Genomic DNA, 14623 nt, shown 5'->3' with positions numbered 1-14623 from the left:
TTTGAGAAGCTTCTCTTTCCTGAGGCCACGGACACAGGCAGAGTCAAAAGAATTCTTAGAGCCACCACCAGGTTGGGGACACTTTCTTTCAAGTCAGATTTAAGCAAAAGTTCAAGAACGTCTTTTGGTGGTGAATCTTCTGGAACACGTCTTGACATTGCCTGCAGTTCACCACATAGCTCTATGGCATCGATGTCTTTTATGTACACTTTTCTTTCCATCCCTAAAACTTTTTGCCTTTTGAAAAGATTTTTTATAATTTTTTCTAATTTTTCTCTGGCGACCCCTTTGGGTCGGCGCCCTAGGCGGCCGCCTAGTTCGCCTATACGTTCGGGCCGGCCCTGCCAATATACATTACTGTTTTAATATTAATGATAAAGATTTGGTGATTGATTTTTTTGGCTTGCATTTGTTCTATTTTTGGTATTTTCTAGAGCAGTAATGCAAAGTGCATGTTGCTTTCGGTGGGCACGCCAAAAAGACGCACAGGGATGCATCTGCATACAACGCATGTCCCTGCGTACACAATGTTAAATACAGGTACGCAAAACGCATGTGGATCTTAAGGAAAGAAGTACGCACTATGCAGGCCTACACAGCACACACAAACGCTAATGTGAAACCAGCCTTATGTCGCTGCAGCCTGTAAACAATTATTATTAGCAAGATGATTTAGTTCCAGAACAACGGAATCTGATTTTATTATATTTGCAAAAGGCAAGTCAATGGGATGAAAAAAAATAATTAAAAATGGAAAAAAGGACTCCTCTCTCACGACACAGCCGCAGCGGCCATGTTTGCTGAGGCCAAAAAGCTGGTTTGACTTTGTCCCCCTGTAAAACGGAAACAGTCTCAATGTCACACGTGTTCACGCATCATCCAATCACAGAAGAGATGTAATCTGCCACCCTTTTGCTAGCATATGTGACGTAATTCTTTTCCTCCTCATTCATTGGCTCGGCTTCCTGGGTTATCCGGAAAGTGCTGCCGGGGCTACTTCCTTTCTGCTCGCCGCCGCCATCATGGTGAGTAGGGGACGGATGTGCGCTCGCTGCTGCGGGCATTGCACGGGTGCTGGCGTGAATTACGGTGATGGTTATTGTCGTGCGGATTCAGTCCCGGGCGGGTTATCGGTCGCTGCTGACCGGTGTGTGCTGTGGTGATGTGTAAGGGGCAGGCAGAGAGGAGGCCGGGGCCGCATGGGGCGCACACGTCCGGACGTGGAGGCGGCCTGCTGTGCACATGCACCTCACCTTGCTGTATTATGTTCGGGTAGTGACGTCACTTATGTGCTGTAATATCAGGGGAATGTGCACTGATGTGGAGAGGGATGGGGGACATTAATGTCTGCAGTCATCCAGCCTGACTGACTCCGTGACCTCTGCGCTGCCGCCCTGAGTGCGAGAACCATCTGTTATGTCTCTGGTGTCCATAGGAGCCTGAACCACCCGAGAGAGCCCAAATCTGCTCCCTCTGGCAGGCCTGACCGCCATTGCTGATGGGGTAGCTGTATGCAGAGGGGGAATAGCGTGCAGTATAGGTTCTTCCTCCATTAGGAGCCTATGGGGTGATTAGCCCCACAGCAGCATCTGTCGGGGAATCCTCCCAGTCCTGTTACCATGTATACATTAGGTAAGTCAGCCGAATCAAAGGCTTGGTGGGATCTGCTGACTCGTGTACGGGGGTTCTCTGGAAGATGGGATTGGGAGATGCACAGGTTGCATTTGACGCACCCAATCTCTCCATTCATTAGTTCTTCGGTAAATGCAGCTACACTGTCCACAAGTACTGAGCCAGGTATCCCTGTCTGTGGGGGACATGGCTGTCCGCCGACTCTGCTTCTGATCTGCAGGGAAGCGTAAAGTAATGAGACTGAGACTCAAGTTCCCTATTGTATTCGGGATTTCACATATTAACTGTTTTTCCTTTTTTGCAGGTGTTTAAACGCTACGTCCAGATCGGCCGTGTTGCCTACATCTCCTTTGGTCCCCATGCTGGCAAACTGGTGGCAATTGTTGATGTCATCGACCAGAACAGGGTAACGATTAGCCGTGTGCTTCTGTCCACTACAAGTGGTGGTCTGTGATACTGGCAGTATGAACGTTCACTTTTCTATTGTGATAGAAGCAGTTCCCAATTCTGGAACCTGCTCCTATTTCATATCATTGGTATTGGGGAGGAGACTGCATGATGTCTGAGCTAGGAATAGCCCTTTACTTGTGGTTTTCCTGTATGATGTAATCCACTCCGTCCTTACAGGCTCTTGTTGATGGACCCTGCAGTGGTGTGAGGAGACAGGCCATGCCCTTCAAATGCATGCACCTTACCAACTTTGTCCTCAAGTTTCCACACAGGTGTGTATGATTTCCTCTCCACTGTTTTTTTTTTTTTTCTTTCCTTTAATGGTGTATTTGGTAGTTTCTACATGCATTTCTTGTTTCTTTAATTGTGTGTGTGTGTATGTGTATATATATATATATATATATATATATGTGTGTTATAAATATATTATTATTTAGGCTTTCATTAGATTTCACTGATTGTAAATGTTAAAGCGTTGTGCCGCCAATAAATCATTTTATGCCTGTATAACAATAATTATTCGCCCAATTAAAGACTTTTTCTTGTTCCTTATCGGGTGATTGCTGCCATGTTTACATGGACCAATAATTGGAAACAAGTGTTCTTGTGAACGCCAAAATCACAATGTAGGAGTGCACCATACCATAGACTTCTGGCTTTCTGCTTACCAGGAGGTAACTGACAGCTCTGGGGTAATCAGGCTGCGCTGCAACATTAGGTAGCTGTCTCTGCAGCATTGGAGGATTGCAGCAGCACTGAAGCTGGCCAGGGATTGAGGTATTAGTGCAAACCCAGCCATCTGCAGTACAACACTATGAAAAAGAGCTGGAAGCACCTCCCGTGTTCAGCGACCGTTGCTAGACTGCAGCAGTGGCTGGCAACCTACTGTAAGCAATTTGTGTAAATTGCAAAGTTGCTTTGCTTGTTTTTACAAGCTCTTTGCAATTTTACCCATGTAAGAAGATGGGACTTTGGTTAAACTGATTATTGGTGTTTCTTAGAACCTCTGATGAAAGATTGCTTTTATAATTTTAGCGCCCGTCAAAAATGCGTTCGTGTTGCTTGGGAGAAGGAGAAGGTTAATGAGAAATGGGCCGAAACAAGCTGGGCAAAGAGGATTGATGCCAGACAAAGGGTATGTTTCATAGCGACTTTGCCACCTCTATGGTGCTTTTCTGAATTGGTTGCTCATCATGTAAAATACTATTGTGCTCTCTTGTTGGTTTGTGTGTTGGGAATGTACGGTGGTCTCCTGATCTTTCTCCCCCCCCCCCCCCCCCCCCTCAACTACAGAAGGGATGAGATATCAGGAATATCGGGTTTCCACTTGCTCATCTGTTTTTCTTTCTGGAAATAAGTTGCTGCCAGTGGTGCAAGTGAAAAAACATGCTTGTGTGTATCTGACGGCTATGTAAAGTGTGTGAGACCAGCTTTAATGTTAAGGCAAAGTCTTTTCGTTATTATCTAAGGGTGCTTTCACGTTGCGATCTGTGTTCCCATCAGGCCATACTTCCAAAATCCTCTGCAACACAGGGTCAGGACACTCGTGCTAACAGGGTCATATACATATATATACGCCTTATGTCTGTCTGTAACCTAAATCCCGCTGCACTGATTGGTCGCTGCCGCCAGGCCGCAACCAATAAGCAACAGGCGCAGTCCGCAATTAGGGCGCACGCCACTGTTACCGTGCTGTCGGGAGATCAGTGGCACTAGCTGCTGATCTCCCGATGGTTGCCGGGCGTCAGCGGCGACGCAGCCGGAAATGCCCGGCGCTAGCCGGTACCCAGGGTCCGGAGGAGAAGATACTTCTTCGGACCCTCGGTACCATAAACGTGTAAAAAATAGAATTAAAAATAGTGATCTACTCACCTTCCGACGGCCCCCGGAATCTGTCCCTCTCCACGCTGCCGGCATCTTCCGTTCCCAGTACTGCTTTGCACGAAATACCGCTGATAACGTCGCGCTCTCGCGAGAGGACGTCAGCAGCGGTCTTTGGCGCAAAGCAGTACTGGGAACGGAAGATGCCAGCAGCGTGGAGAGGAGGGACAGGTTCCGGGGGCCGTCGGATGGTAAGTATATCACATTTTTTATTTTAATCTGCCACTGGCCATATTCTAGAGTACCCGATGCTTTAGAATCGGGCCAGCAGCTAGTAAACTGTAATAATGACAGAGCAAACGTGCACTCTGCTGGGCATCATTTTCGGGAGTGCACGCCTACAGGAGGCAGATACTCGGACATAGTAGACCGTTTACTCGCACATGCACGATAACTTTTTACTCAGATGTTGAAGGCTACCATTTTTATTTGCCACTGTATAAATGTCTAAGTAGGCCACTATACGGCAGCCATAGGGCATAGGAAACTGAAGTCTGACGCCAACCGCAATCTCTAATGCTTGTGGCTGGCTCGGCTGTGAACTGTGCGTTCCTCCTGGGCTGTCCAGTTCACAGCTTTAAGTGGAAACGGTGACCTTTAATTATAGCCAAGCGTTATGTCCTGGGCTACAATATTCCTCTGTCACTAAAGTAGTGATCATGAGGGGAGCATTGCTGGCTGCAGATCTCTGATCACAATGATTACTGGTGAGCAGAGAGCACAAGTCCGGTCCTGCATCAGTGACTTTATCCAGCTGGTTAAAAAGGTGTCTGTGTGAAGTCACTTCCGCTGTGCTGGTGCCCGGACCTGTGCTCACCTCTAAGTAAAGAAACCACAGCACTGCTGCTAGAAATGATGGGACTGCATCGCTCTGATTACTGCGTATTTACCAAAGTGGACTGGAGCATGTCGTTAGGGTCTTCAAATGCTGTCATCTATATCAGGTCCTGGAAGAGCTTGCTATCCAGTTTTCCCAGCAATAGGTTCTTCAACTGCTTTCACTTGTATTTTCTCATGGGAAAAGCTGATTGGCAACCTCTCCCACAAACAGATACAAGTAACAATGCCTGAAGAACCTAATAACATAGGAGGGGGTGAGGGTTGGCCCCACTAAAACTAAACCAAATGCCAGAATTTCTTTGCTTTTTTTTTTCTTTTTATAAAAAGATGTGACAAAAAAAAAACAAAAAACAATCCGAGGTATGGAAACTAGCATCAATAAACACATCAGCTCTCCACACAATAAGCTGTTGAGCAGCTCCACAGACAGAAAAAATAAAGACATGACAATTTTTTTTCTTTTTTTATATAAAAATTCAGTTTTTATTTTCCAATAACAAAAATCTATGCAAGTTTTAAATTGCTGTCATCATGACCTGGAGACTCGTGATACCAGGTAATTTTTACCGCACAATGAACTCCATTAAAAGAACCACAAAAAACAAGGAATGAATTTTGTTCACTGTTTTTATTGTGCTGTGAGGATGGACATTTAATCTTTTGACTCCACAGGAAAGCTAGAATCGGCCTGGCCGGCCTCAGTGACACTGTATACATGTCAGTATCACCTTAAATGTCACCAACATAATGGCTCTACACTGTGATCCTAAACGTCACCCTTCCCGTCCTCACACAGACAACAGGAAGGAGCGACATCAGACACGTGGAGCAGATCCCACATGTACTGCAGCTGTAATGCAAGCTAGTCGTACATTTGATCACTTCTCATTTTATACCTTGAAAAATGTTTAAATATTTCATCTTTGCTATGTACATTCTCTTTAAAGCCGTTCACATGTCACTTTTTCAGGAAGAAGTAGTTAATACTAGTCAGGGCTCTCGGCCTGCGGTCGTGCGACACTTTTATTGTTGCGCAAAGGGAGGCTGTCTTGGAGGGTAACATCCCAATCACTAACTCCTTCATGACCGGCGCTTTTTTCAGTGTTGCGTTTTTTGCTCCCCTTCTTAGAGCCATAACTTATTTATTTTTCCGTCAATATGGCTGTGTGAGGGCTTGTGTTTTGCGGTACGAGTTGTACTTTTGAAACCATTGGGGACTCGTGTGCATATAACGCATGTCCCTGCGTACACAATGTTAAATAAAGGTACGCAAGATGCATGTGGATCTTAAAGAAAGAAGTACACAGGCTTATCTAAGTGGTGGAAAAAAAAAAAAAATTCAAACTTTGTTTAAGAAAAAAATGCGCTGTTTTCCGATACCCGTAGCATCTCCTTTTTTTGTGATCTCGGGTTGGTTGAGGGCTTATTTTTAATGCAGTGTAACGGCGACCAAAAAAATTCTGGCTTTTTTACTTTTTTCGCTACGCCATTTAGCGATCAGGTTAATATATATATATATATATATATATATATATATATATATATATATATATATATATATATATAACTTTTGGCATGCTTCAATAGTCTACATGGGAGACTAGAAGCTGCCACAACCCGATCGGCACTACTACATAGAGGCGATGATCAGATCACCTCTATATAGCAGAATTACTCACTTGCTATCAGCGCTGACCACCGGATGGCGCTCACAGCAAGCCAGCACTGACAACCATAGGTCTCCAGGAGCCCTTTGGTTTGCATGCCAACGAACCCGGTGATCCGCAACTATGTGACGGGGGCCACCGGTGGGCTGGTTTCTGGCCCGATGGCTGGATGCACAAATTAAATGTGCCGGAGCCCACATCAAAGGAATGGAGTCCGGCGGCGTACTATTATGTCTGACATCTGAAAGGGGTTAAGGGGGCTTTCCACTTTAAGAAAAGTGGTGCCTAAATGATAGCATAGTTGTAAATCCGAAATTGCAGGTAGAAATTACCTCCCCAGGTTCAGCATCTGTTTTCCGTTTCTGGTCTGTTTTGGGTGCAAAAGTGACATCATGACCACAGTGAACATCATAGCTGCAGCCATTCACTGAACTCAGCAACTCGTTCCATCTACATCAGCAGGGCCACTGAGCTGAATGAGATTGGTTGCAGCCGTAATGTATGCTGTAATAGAGCAGTCACCACTGCAGCCAGAACACACAGGCTAGATCAGCAGCGGAGGAGACGTGGTGCTGGACCAGGGGAGGATGAGTACGATCTGTTTGCTTTATGAAAGCTGTGTACCACCTCTGTGAAAGTGGAACACCCATTGAACAATACTTATAGCAGTTGTAATTTGTGAGTAGTGTTGGTAAAAATGTCAATGTTTGAACGTAGCCTAAGAGTGTGTGCACATGCTGCGGTTACGCAGCGGATTTGGCCGCTGCGGATCCGCAGCAGTTTTTGCTGCGGTGTACAGTACCATAATATCCTATGGATATTAAAAACCGCAGTGCAGACGGTGTGGATTTTTCCGCGGTTTCTAAACCGCAGAAAGAATTGACATGTCAATTCTTTCTGCGGATTCCGCTGCGGTTTGCCATCTCCATTGTGGAGATAAAAAACGCAGGCCAATCCGCAGGGAAAACCGCAGGTCTTTTTACCTGCGGATTTTACAAAATTCGCGCAGCCAAATCCGCACCCCAATCCGCAGCGTGTGCACATACCCTTAATGTTAGTCTTGTCTAACACCTTTTTCCTTTTCCCTGCAGAAAGCAAAGATGACAGACTTTGATCGCTACAAAGTCATGAAGGCAAAGAAAATGGTAAGTTTATACAGTGTATTCATAATACAAATGTGACTAGCTTGTATGAAATGGTGATCTTGTATTAATCAATCGTGATTTGGTAGAAATTGAGATTTTTGTTTTTCTTTTGTTAGAGAAACAAGATCATCCGACATGAGATGAAAAAACTTGTTAAGGAGACTACCAAGAAAGCAAAGGCATAAAACGTCTCTTTATGGACAAAATAAACACTTGATTTATAGACCCATCTGTGTTCATGTCTGTGTTTATTTTCAGTTTCAGACATTCATTTACGCATTTAAGCCAGAGTAGAGAGATGCTAACAGCAAAATCCGCTGTGAGCAAAGTTGGGCTGCCTATGGTAATCTAGTTATAATAGAAAAAAAGATTTTGTAAGAACACCTTTTATTAAAGGGATTCTTTTGACATGAAATGACTGTTAAGGTGCTTGGTACACCCTTGGTGTGGCCAAACACTTCAGGGTCCTTTCCCACCTTTTTGTATTCCATCTATCCCTGCCCATATTTTCTTGACTGCTCTGGGATTACAGGGCGCAGAGGAGATTTGAAACAAGTAGGGAAGGCTCATTAAAATTGTCAGCCACGTCGGGTGCACCGAGAGCCGATGTTTGATTTGAAGTCATTTTGTGTATTCAGACTCTCCTTAGTCACTGCCTAAGAGTATTTTAATAAATATGTATGACTTGCATAAGTTGCCTGCATATAAACATGAGTTGGAAATATGAGAATAAAGGTAAGCTTGCGTGAAACATTTTCCTGCGAGGTGGGGTGGGGGAAAAAAAATATTGCAGGAAAATTGCTTGCAATTCATTAAAATAGGCTTCTTTTCTTTTGTTGCTCAGTCACTGATCTGTTTTTTGGAAAAATGCTGTGAAAAACTCTTACAATAAGTTGACTGACTACAGGACAAAAAGCAAGGAGAAAAGTGTTGCATGACTGAGATTTTAGGAATTTATGTTGAATCTATTTTTATTGAAAAAAAACAAGTAGACAAGGGAAGCATACAATATAACAAAAGTTATACACCAGTCTGTACAAGATCATAGTATAAACAATCTCATGTAAAGCCTACATATCTTATGAAATATGAACTTGTAACCTCACAATAGGGTATATATTGAGAAAGCACAAGTACCCCATCATGAACCAGACTCAAAACAAGTGACTGGCATTGTAGGTTGGTTAACCCAGCTATATAGCATACATTAATATTTGACTGATATGCAACAAAATAGACTGGAGAGCAAACCTTTCTCTCCCACTAGCTTTGGTATATTGGTAACATAAATGGGGAGATGCATTAACATAATAGTCACGAGCATTCATAGTGTACTTTAACACATATCAACAAGGGTGTATTACAGAAAAGAAAAACGAAAATATGAGAGAAGAGGGAAAGAGCCTGAAAGAATTTAGGATGGAACATTCAGGGGTAGTAGGAAGGGAGAGAGGGGGATGAAAGGGAAGAGACGGGCACCAAACCTCCGAGCCAGCCCCTAAGAAGCCTCCTCGACCAGTTGGGATAGCCCGGCCGTTTCTTTGAATATGATCCAGGGATGCCAAGTACGAATCAAGCGGGAGTTGTCCCCTTCCATTTCCACCATCAGTTCCTCCATCCGGAAGATTTCTGCAAATTCGGACACCCATTCCGCCATTGGCGGTGTTACTTCTCGCCAATGGCGTGGAATAACCATGCGTGCCGCTGTGACACAAAACCTTAGAAGGCTCCGCTTCTGAGCGGATATGGGGCCCGGAAGGATCGAAAGGACGGCAATTTGCGGGGAAGGGGGAACATAATCTCCGGAAATTTTATGATAAGCCAGAAACACCTTCCAAAAAGATTGTATAGCGGAACACTGCCACCATATATGAAATAGTGTGCTTCTCTCAGTTCCACAGCACCAACAGGTGTCCTCTACTGATGGAAAAATAGACTTTAGCGGGGGACATAACATCTGGTCAATATCTTGAAATTTTTGTCTTGTGCTCCCCAAGACGGGGACATTTTGTGTGTAAATAGGTAAGCTTTAAGGTCCTCAACTGAGAATTTACACCCCATCTCCTTTTCCCATGCCCGAATATAACTCGGGATCACCTCCGAATCCTCAACATGGAGCTCCTTATATAAGAGAGAAATCAGATGAGGAGGGTCCTGATGCTGTAATAAATTTTCCATTCTTGTCATGGAGGGGCAGGAATTGCGGTCAGCTATGTGTCCCTGGATAACCGACTTCAACTGATTATATTCCATCCAGGAGAGCCCCCCATTGGGAAATTGTTCCTGTAGGGTCTCCAGAGGTGGAATCTCTCCTCCCACCAGTACCTGTCCAAGGCACAAGTCCGAGCCCACAAGCCAACCTAAAAAGCTTTCCCTGAAACGACCAGGGGGAAATCTGGGTTGCCAAAAATTGGCGTCAGCGGATTCAGGGCGCTGATCAACTTCTTAATTTTTATGCGATTCCAGAGCCGTAATGTCTCTCATGCCAAAAAGCCCGCCGATCCCTCAGCATCGTTTGGAGTAAGGTCATAACATTGAATCCAGGGAAGGTGTTGCAAGGGGATGTCAAAGGATGTCTGTTCCAATTGAACCCATTGTTTAGAATGGTGGTCAAATTGGCAGTCGAATAGACGTGTTAGCAAGGAGGCTCTATGGTAAAGTTCTAAATCAGGGAGACCCGCACCGCCCCTGGACATCGGAGTAGTCAGACTGGTATACTTTAAACGGGGCTTAGAAGCCTGCCATACAAATCGGGTCAATGCAGATCTGATGGTTTGGAAGAATGCCTTCGGCGGCATAATTGGGACTGCCTGAAACAAATATAAAAATATGGGAAGAACATTTTAAAGGAGTTCATCCTGCCAAACCACGAGATGTTCCTTCGTCCGTACTCTTTCAAACGTTTCAGGGTTGGCTCCAGGAGGGGTAAGTAATTAAGTTTGTAAAGTTTAGTCATATCGCTAGGAACCCGAATTCCCAAGTATTGAATAGCTTCATTTTTCCAACGATAAGGGAAATTCTCCATTGTTCTCATAAGTTCTGCTTGCCCCAGGGATATATTAAGGGCTTCGGTCTTCTGAAAATTAACTTTAAAATTACTGACTGCACCATATTTTTGAGACTCCACCATCAATGACGGGAGGGAAATGTGCGGCTGAGATACATACAGTAGAAGATCATCTACATATCTGCATAAAGAGAGACCTTGTAACGAACGAGGTCCACCCATAGACCATGCACACTGGGGTTCCCTCTAATCGCTACCGCTAAATGTTCCATAGCTACCGTGTATAGAAGGGGTGACAGAGGGCATCCCTGTAGTGCGCCATTCCCAATGGCTATAGGATCTGACAGTGCGCCATTGACCCTAACTTTTGCCGTAGGGCTGGAATATAGAGCAGCAATCCTATGTAGGAAACGGCTCCCCAGGCCTATCTGTCGTAAGGCCGAGAACATGAATCCCCAGTGCACACGGTCAAAGGCTTTTTCCGCGTCAACAACAGAGCCATCGGTTTATGTTTTGATTTGGCATGTGCAGTCAAAATGAGGGTTTTGCCTATCCCGTCCCTCGTCTCCTTCCCCCCGCACAAACCCCACCTGGTCCGAATGCACAACCAAAGGTAAAAGGGGAGCTAGTCGGTTAGCTAAAATTTTTGCGTAAAGTTTCACATCTACGTTAATGAGTGATATTGGGCGGTAGTTGGTCACCACCGTAAGATCCCTTCCCGACTTCAGTATTACTGTAATGAAGGCCTCTAAGGATTGTGGGACGAATGGGGCGTCGCCCGCGATGGAGTTAAAGACCTGTGTCATAATGGGATTAAGTTGCTCTCGAAACATCTTGTAAAAATGAGGGGAAAAGCCATCCGGACCCGGACTCTTACCAGCTGGGGTGCTCCGAATGACCTCGTCAATCTCCTCAGTTGTAAAATCTGCTTCTAATGGTTCCGTCAAATATGTAGTCAATGTCGGGAGGGCGGTATCATGAATATAAGATTCTGTCTGTGGTTGGGGGTCCAGGGGCGGCTGTGGGGGGTCATTTCCCTTAATATTGTACAATGTATGGTAGTAGCGTCGCATTATGTCTAGAATTTCGGTTGGATTTAATGTCGCCTGACCTCGATGCTTCTGAAGGGATGAATGTATGTGGTTTGACAGCGTGGGTGTAAAAATCTGGCCAGCATGCGTCCACATTTATTAGCTTGGCCGTATAATATACTTTTAAAACGATTTCTATGAATACAAAACTTCTCATTTAGCAGAGACTTCAGATCATCTCTACATTTGATCAGGTCAGACTGCGTCTCGCCTTTAAGTCATTTTTATGAGTCATCTCCAAAATTAATATTTTTTCCGTGAGATCTCTAATTTCATTATTTTTCATTTGCTTTAAGCGGGAGCCATGTTTAATAAGAACCCCTCTAAGGACGCATTTAAGAGTTTCCCATTTGATAGGCATGGCAGTAGCGTCGTGTTCGTGATCTTGTAAAAAAGTCGCTATAATAGTTTTAATGCCAGCCACACATGTAGGGTCTTTTAAAAGATTATCGTTCAATCTCCACGTCCACTGTCGCATCCCCGAATCAGGAGGGCTAATGTCCAGAAAAACGAGCATGATCCGACCACAAGAAACTCCCAATGGACGGTTTCGGGTCCCAGGCCAACACGCAATGACTGAGAAGAAAGAAATCTATTCTGCCGTATGAGTTATGTGGCGTGGAGAAGAACGTATAATCCTTCGTGTTGGGATTAAGGAGCCTCCAAACATCAGTGAGATGTAGGTCATGAAGGTCTCTTTTCAGAGAGGTCAATTGGTGGAGAGAGAAGTAAGACCTCACCGCTGTTGAGTCCAGCGTCGGGTTAAGAGTCAGATTAAAGTCTCCCCCAAGGACAACAACCCCCTCGGCGAAATCAGCTACTGTCTTCAAAAAGGACCTCGCAGCTCGAATTTGGTCCCGCCTGGGGACGTACCACCGCGCTATAGTATATGTTTAAAAAATCTGGATTTTCAAAATCACGTATCTTCCCTCAGTATCAATTGGCGTATCCAGTATGGTATGTTGGAGGGACTTGTGGAGTGAAATGGAAACACCTCGGGACCGTGAGTCCGGGTAGGCGCTATGGAACCAAGTCGTGTAATAGCGGTCGGGTATATTAGGGACATGTCCAATCTTAAAATGTGTCTCTTGCAGTATCAATACGTTAACTCTTTTCTTGTGCATACCATATAAGATATGCTACCGTCTCTGTGGTGTATTAAAGCCCCTAACATTCAAGGAGCCAAGTGTAATCTTTCGTGTGGCAATCTTACCAGGCATTGTATTTGCAGTCTGGGGTCGAGAGAATCAGGCCTCCTCCGAAAGGGTAGGTCCGCTCCGAGGTCCGGCGCCCGCTGTGGAAAGGGGGAAGAGACTAGTAGAGTGGGGATAGGTTGAACACTAAGAGTGAATAAAGAATTAAGAGTTAGAAAAGGCAAAGCAACAGTAGAATTAACGGTGTGAGTGCGAGTAAGCACACACCCATAGGTAACGTGGAACCAGGTGGAGGTATGTACTAATTGCTGTACGCCACAATGGCAGAACAGCACCTCCAGTGGGGGGTAAGTGTACGACAAGAAGAGAAGTGGAGACCCGTCTCCTCCGGTCCCCTACCCCGTGGAGATATAACATTCACATACACCTAAAACAAGATCCAACCCCTTAATACTATATATACTTATATCTACCGAATCCATGAATCGTTAACACATCACGCATCATATATACCTACAGTAGCATCAGAACTGATAGTGTTAAGGACATCACAATCTTTAAATCTGAAACAACATTAGCTTCCAGAAATCATGCCTTCCGTTACAATGGAGCACTACAAAGTGGCGAGCCACCCAGGTGTCTGAAGGTATTCAGTAAGAAGACAGCCGTTCGAGAGAACATTGGAGAGGGCAAGGGGAGGGTGGGGGGGGGGAGAGAGGAGGAGGAAGAGAAAGAAAATCGACTGATAATGACAACTGATTCAACCTACAATTCTGCATTGCTAATAAAACTAGTCATCCCTAACCCCCCATCCATTCATGAAAAAACCTTCCCCGAATCACAGAACTTCTCGATCAGTCATTCTCTCTTTCTCCTGGATGTGCATGCCCAAGTCCATTGGGCCGTCTTCCGTGTCGGCGCTGTCGTTGAGGAACTCGTCCCCAGCGAGGGTCATTCATTCTGTAAAGGGACGGTAAGGGTGGCCAATCGGGGACATCCACCTCCGGTACATCCAGAGCGGCCGGGATTCCGCTAGGGTGGCTCAAGCGATGCACTCTGCCCCTCTTCTGAACCCGGAGGCAAAATGGAAATCCCCAGGTATAAGGAAGATCATGTCGTAGCTAGTGTTGAGCATTCCGATACCGCAAGTATCGGGTATCGGCCGATACTTGCTGTATCGGAATTCCGATACCGACTTCCGATATTTTTTCAATATCGGAATTCGGCATCGGAATCGGAAGTTCAAAGTTGATTGACAGACTGACGTCATCATGATGCGCGGTGTGTGCGCATCATGATGCGCCGTCATTTCGGGCCTTCCGGGGGTCTCTGCCGGCCTGCCGGGGGGCTGTGCCGGCCTGCCAGGGGGCTGTGTGGACTGCCCGGGGTCTGTACCGGCCTGCCGGGGGGCTGTGTCGGCCTGCCGGTGGTCTGTGCACCCTGTGGGGGTCTGTACCGGCCTGCCGGGGGGCTGTGCCGGCCTGCCGGTGGTCTGTGCACCCTGTGGGGGTCTGTACCGGCCTGCCGGGGGGCTGTGCCGGCCTGCCGGTGGTCTGTGCACCCTGTGGGGGTCTGTACCGGCCTGCCGGGGGGCTGTGCCGGCCTGCCGGGGGGCTGTGCTGATGTCCGGGGGTCTGTGCAAGCATCGTCCGATGGGACTACAAGTCCCATCGGGCGATGCCTGCTACCATGACAGTGATTGACACATTAGCCAATGATGGGACAGTAGTAGTCCCATCATCCGGCTAATGTGTTA

General features: G+C 45.8%; 1 protein-coding gene across 1 annotated transcript; it reads left to right on the top strand.

The window, feature by feature from the left end:
- Positions 1 to 887: 887 nt before the first annotated feature.
- Positions 888 to 7844, top strand: RPL14 (ribosomal protein L14). The gene is made up of 6 exons (XM_073569095.1): positions 888 to 1025; positions 1937 to 2038; positions 2260 to 2354; positions 3118 to 3217; positions 7562 to 7615; positions 7732 to 7844. Exons 1-6 carry the CDS (start codon positions 1023 to 1025, stop codon positions 7798 to 7800), a joined length of 423 nt encoding a protein of 140 aa, XP_073425196.1. The 5' UTR covers positions 888 to 1022; the 3' UTR covers positions 7801 to 7844.
- Positions 7845 to 14623: the final 6779 nt, after the last annotated feature.

This window comes from Dendrobates tinctorius, unplaced genomic scaffold, assembly GCF_039654945.1.
Source record: "Dendrobates tinctorius isolate UK_male_01 unplaced genomic scaffold, ASM3965494v1 ptg000005l, whole genome shotgun sequence".
Taxonomy (NCBI): Eukaryota; Metazoa; Chordata; class Amphibia; order Anura; family Dendrobatidae; genus Dendrobates; species Dendrobates tinctorius.
This window is presented reverse-complemented; position numbering and strand designations above follow the sequence as displayed.

Excerpts from the sequence above, each read along its gene's own strand:
- RPL14 (XM_073569095.1), top strand. Across the intron at positions 2,355-3,117 it reads GTCCTCAAGTTTCCACACAG|CGCCCGTCAAAAATGCGTTC; the intron begins GTGTGTATGATT and ends TTATAATTTTAG. Across the intron at positions 7,616-7,731 it reads TCATGAAGGCAAAGAAAATG|AGAAACAAGATCATCCGACA; the intron begins GTAAGTTTATAC and ends TTCTTTTGTTAG.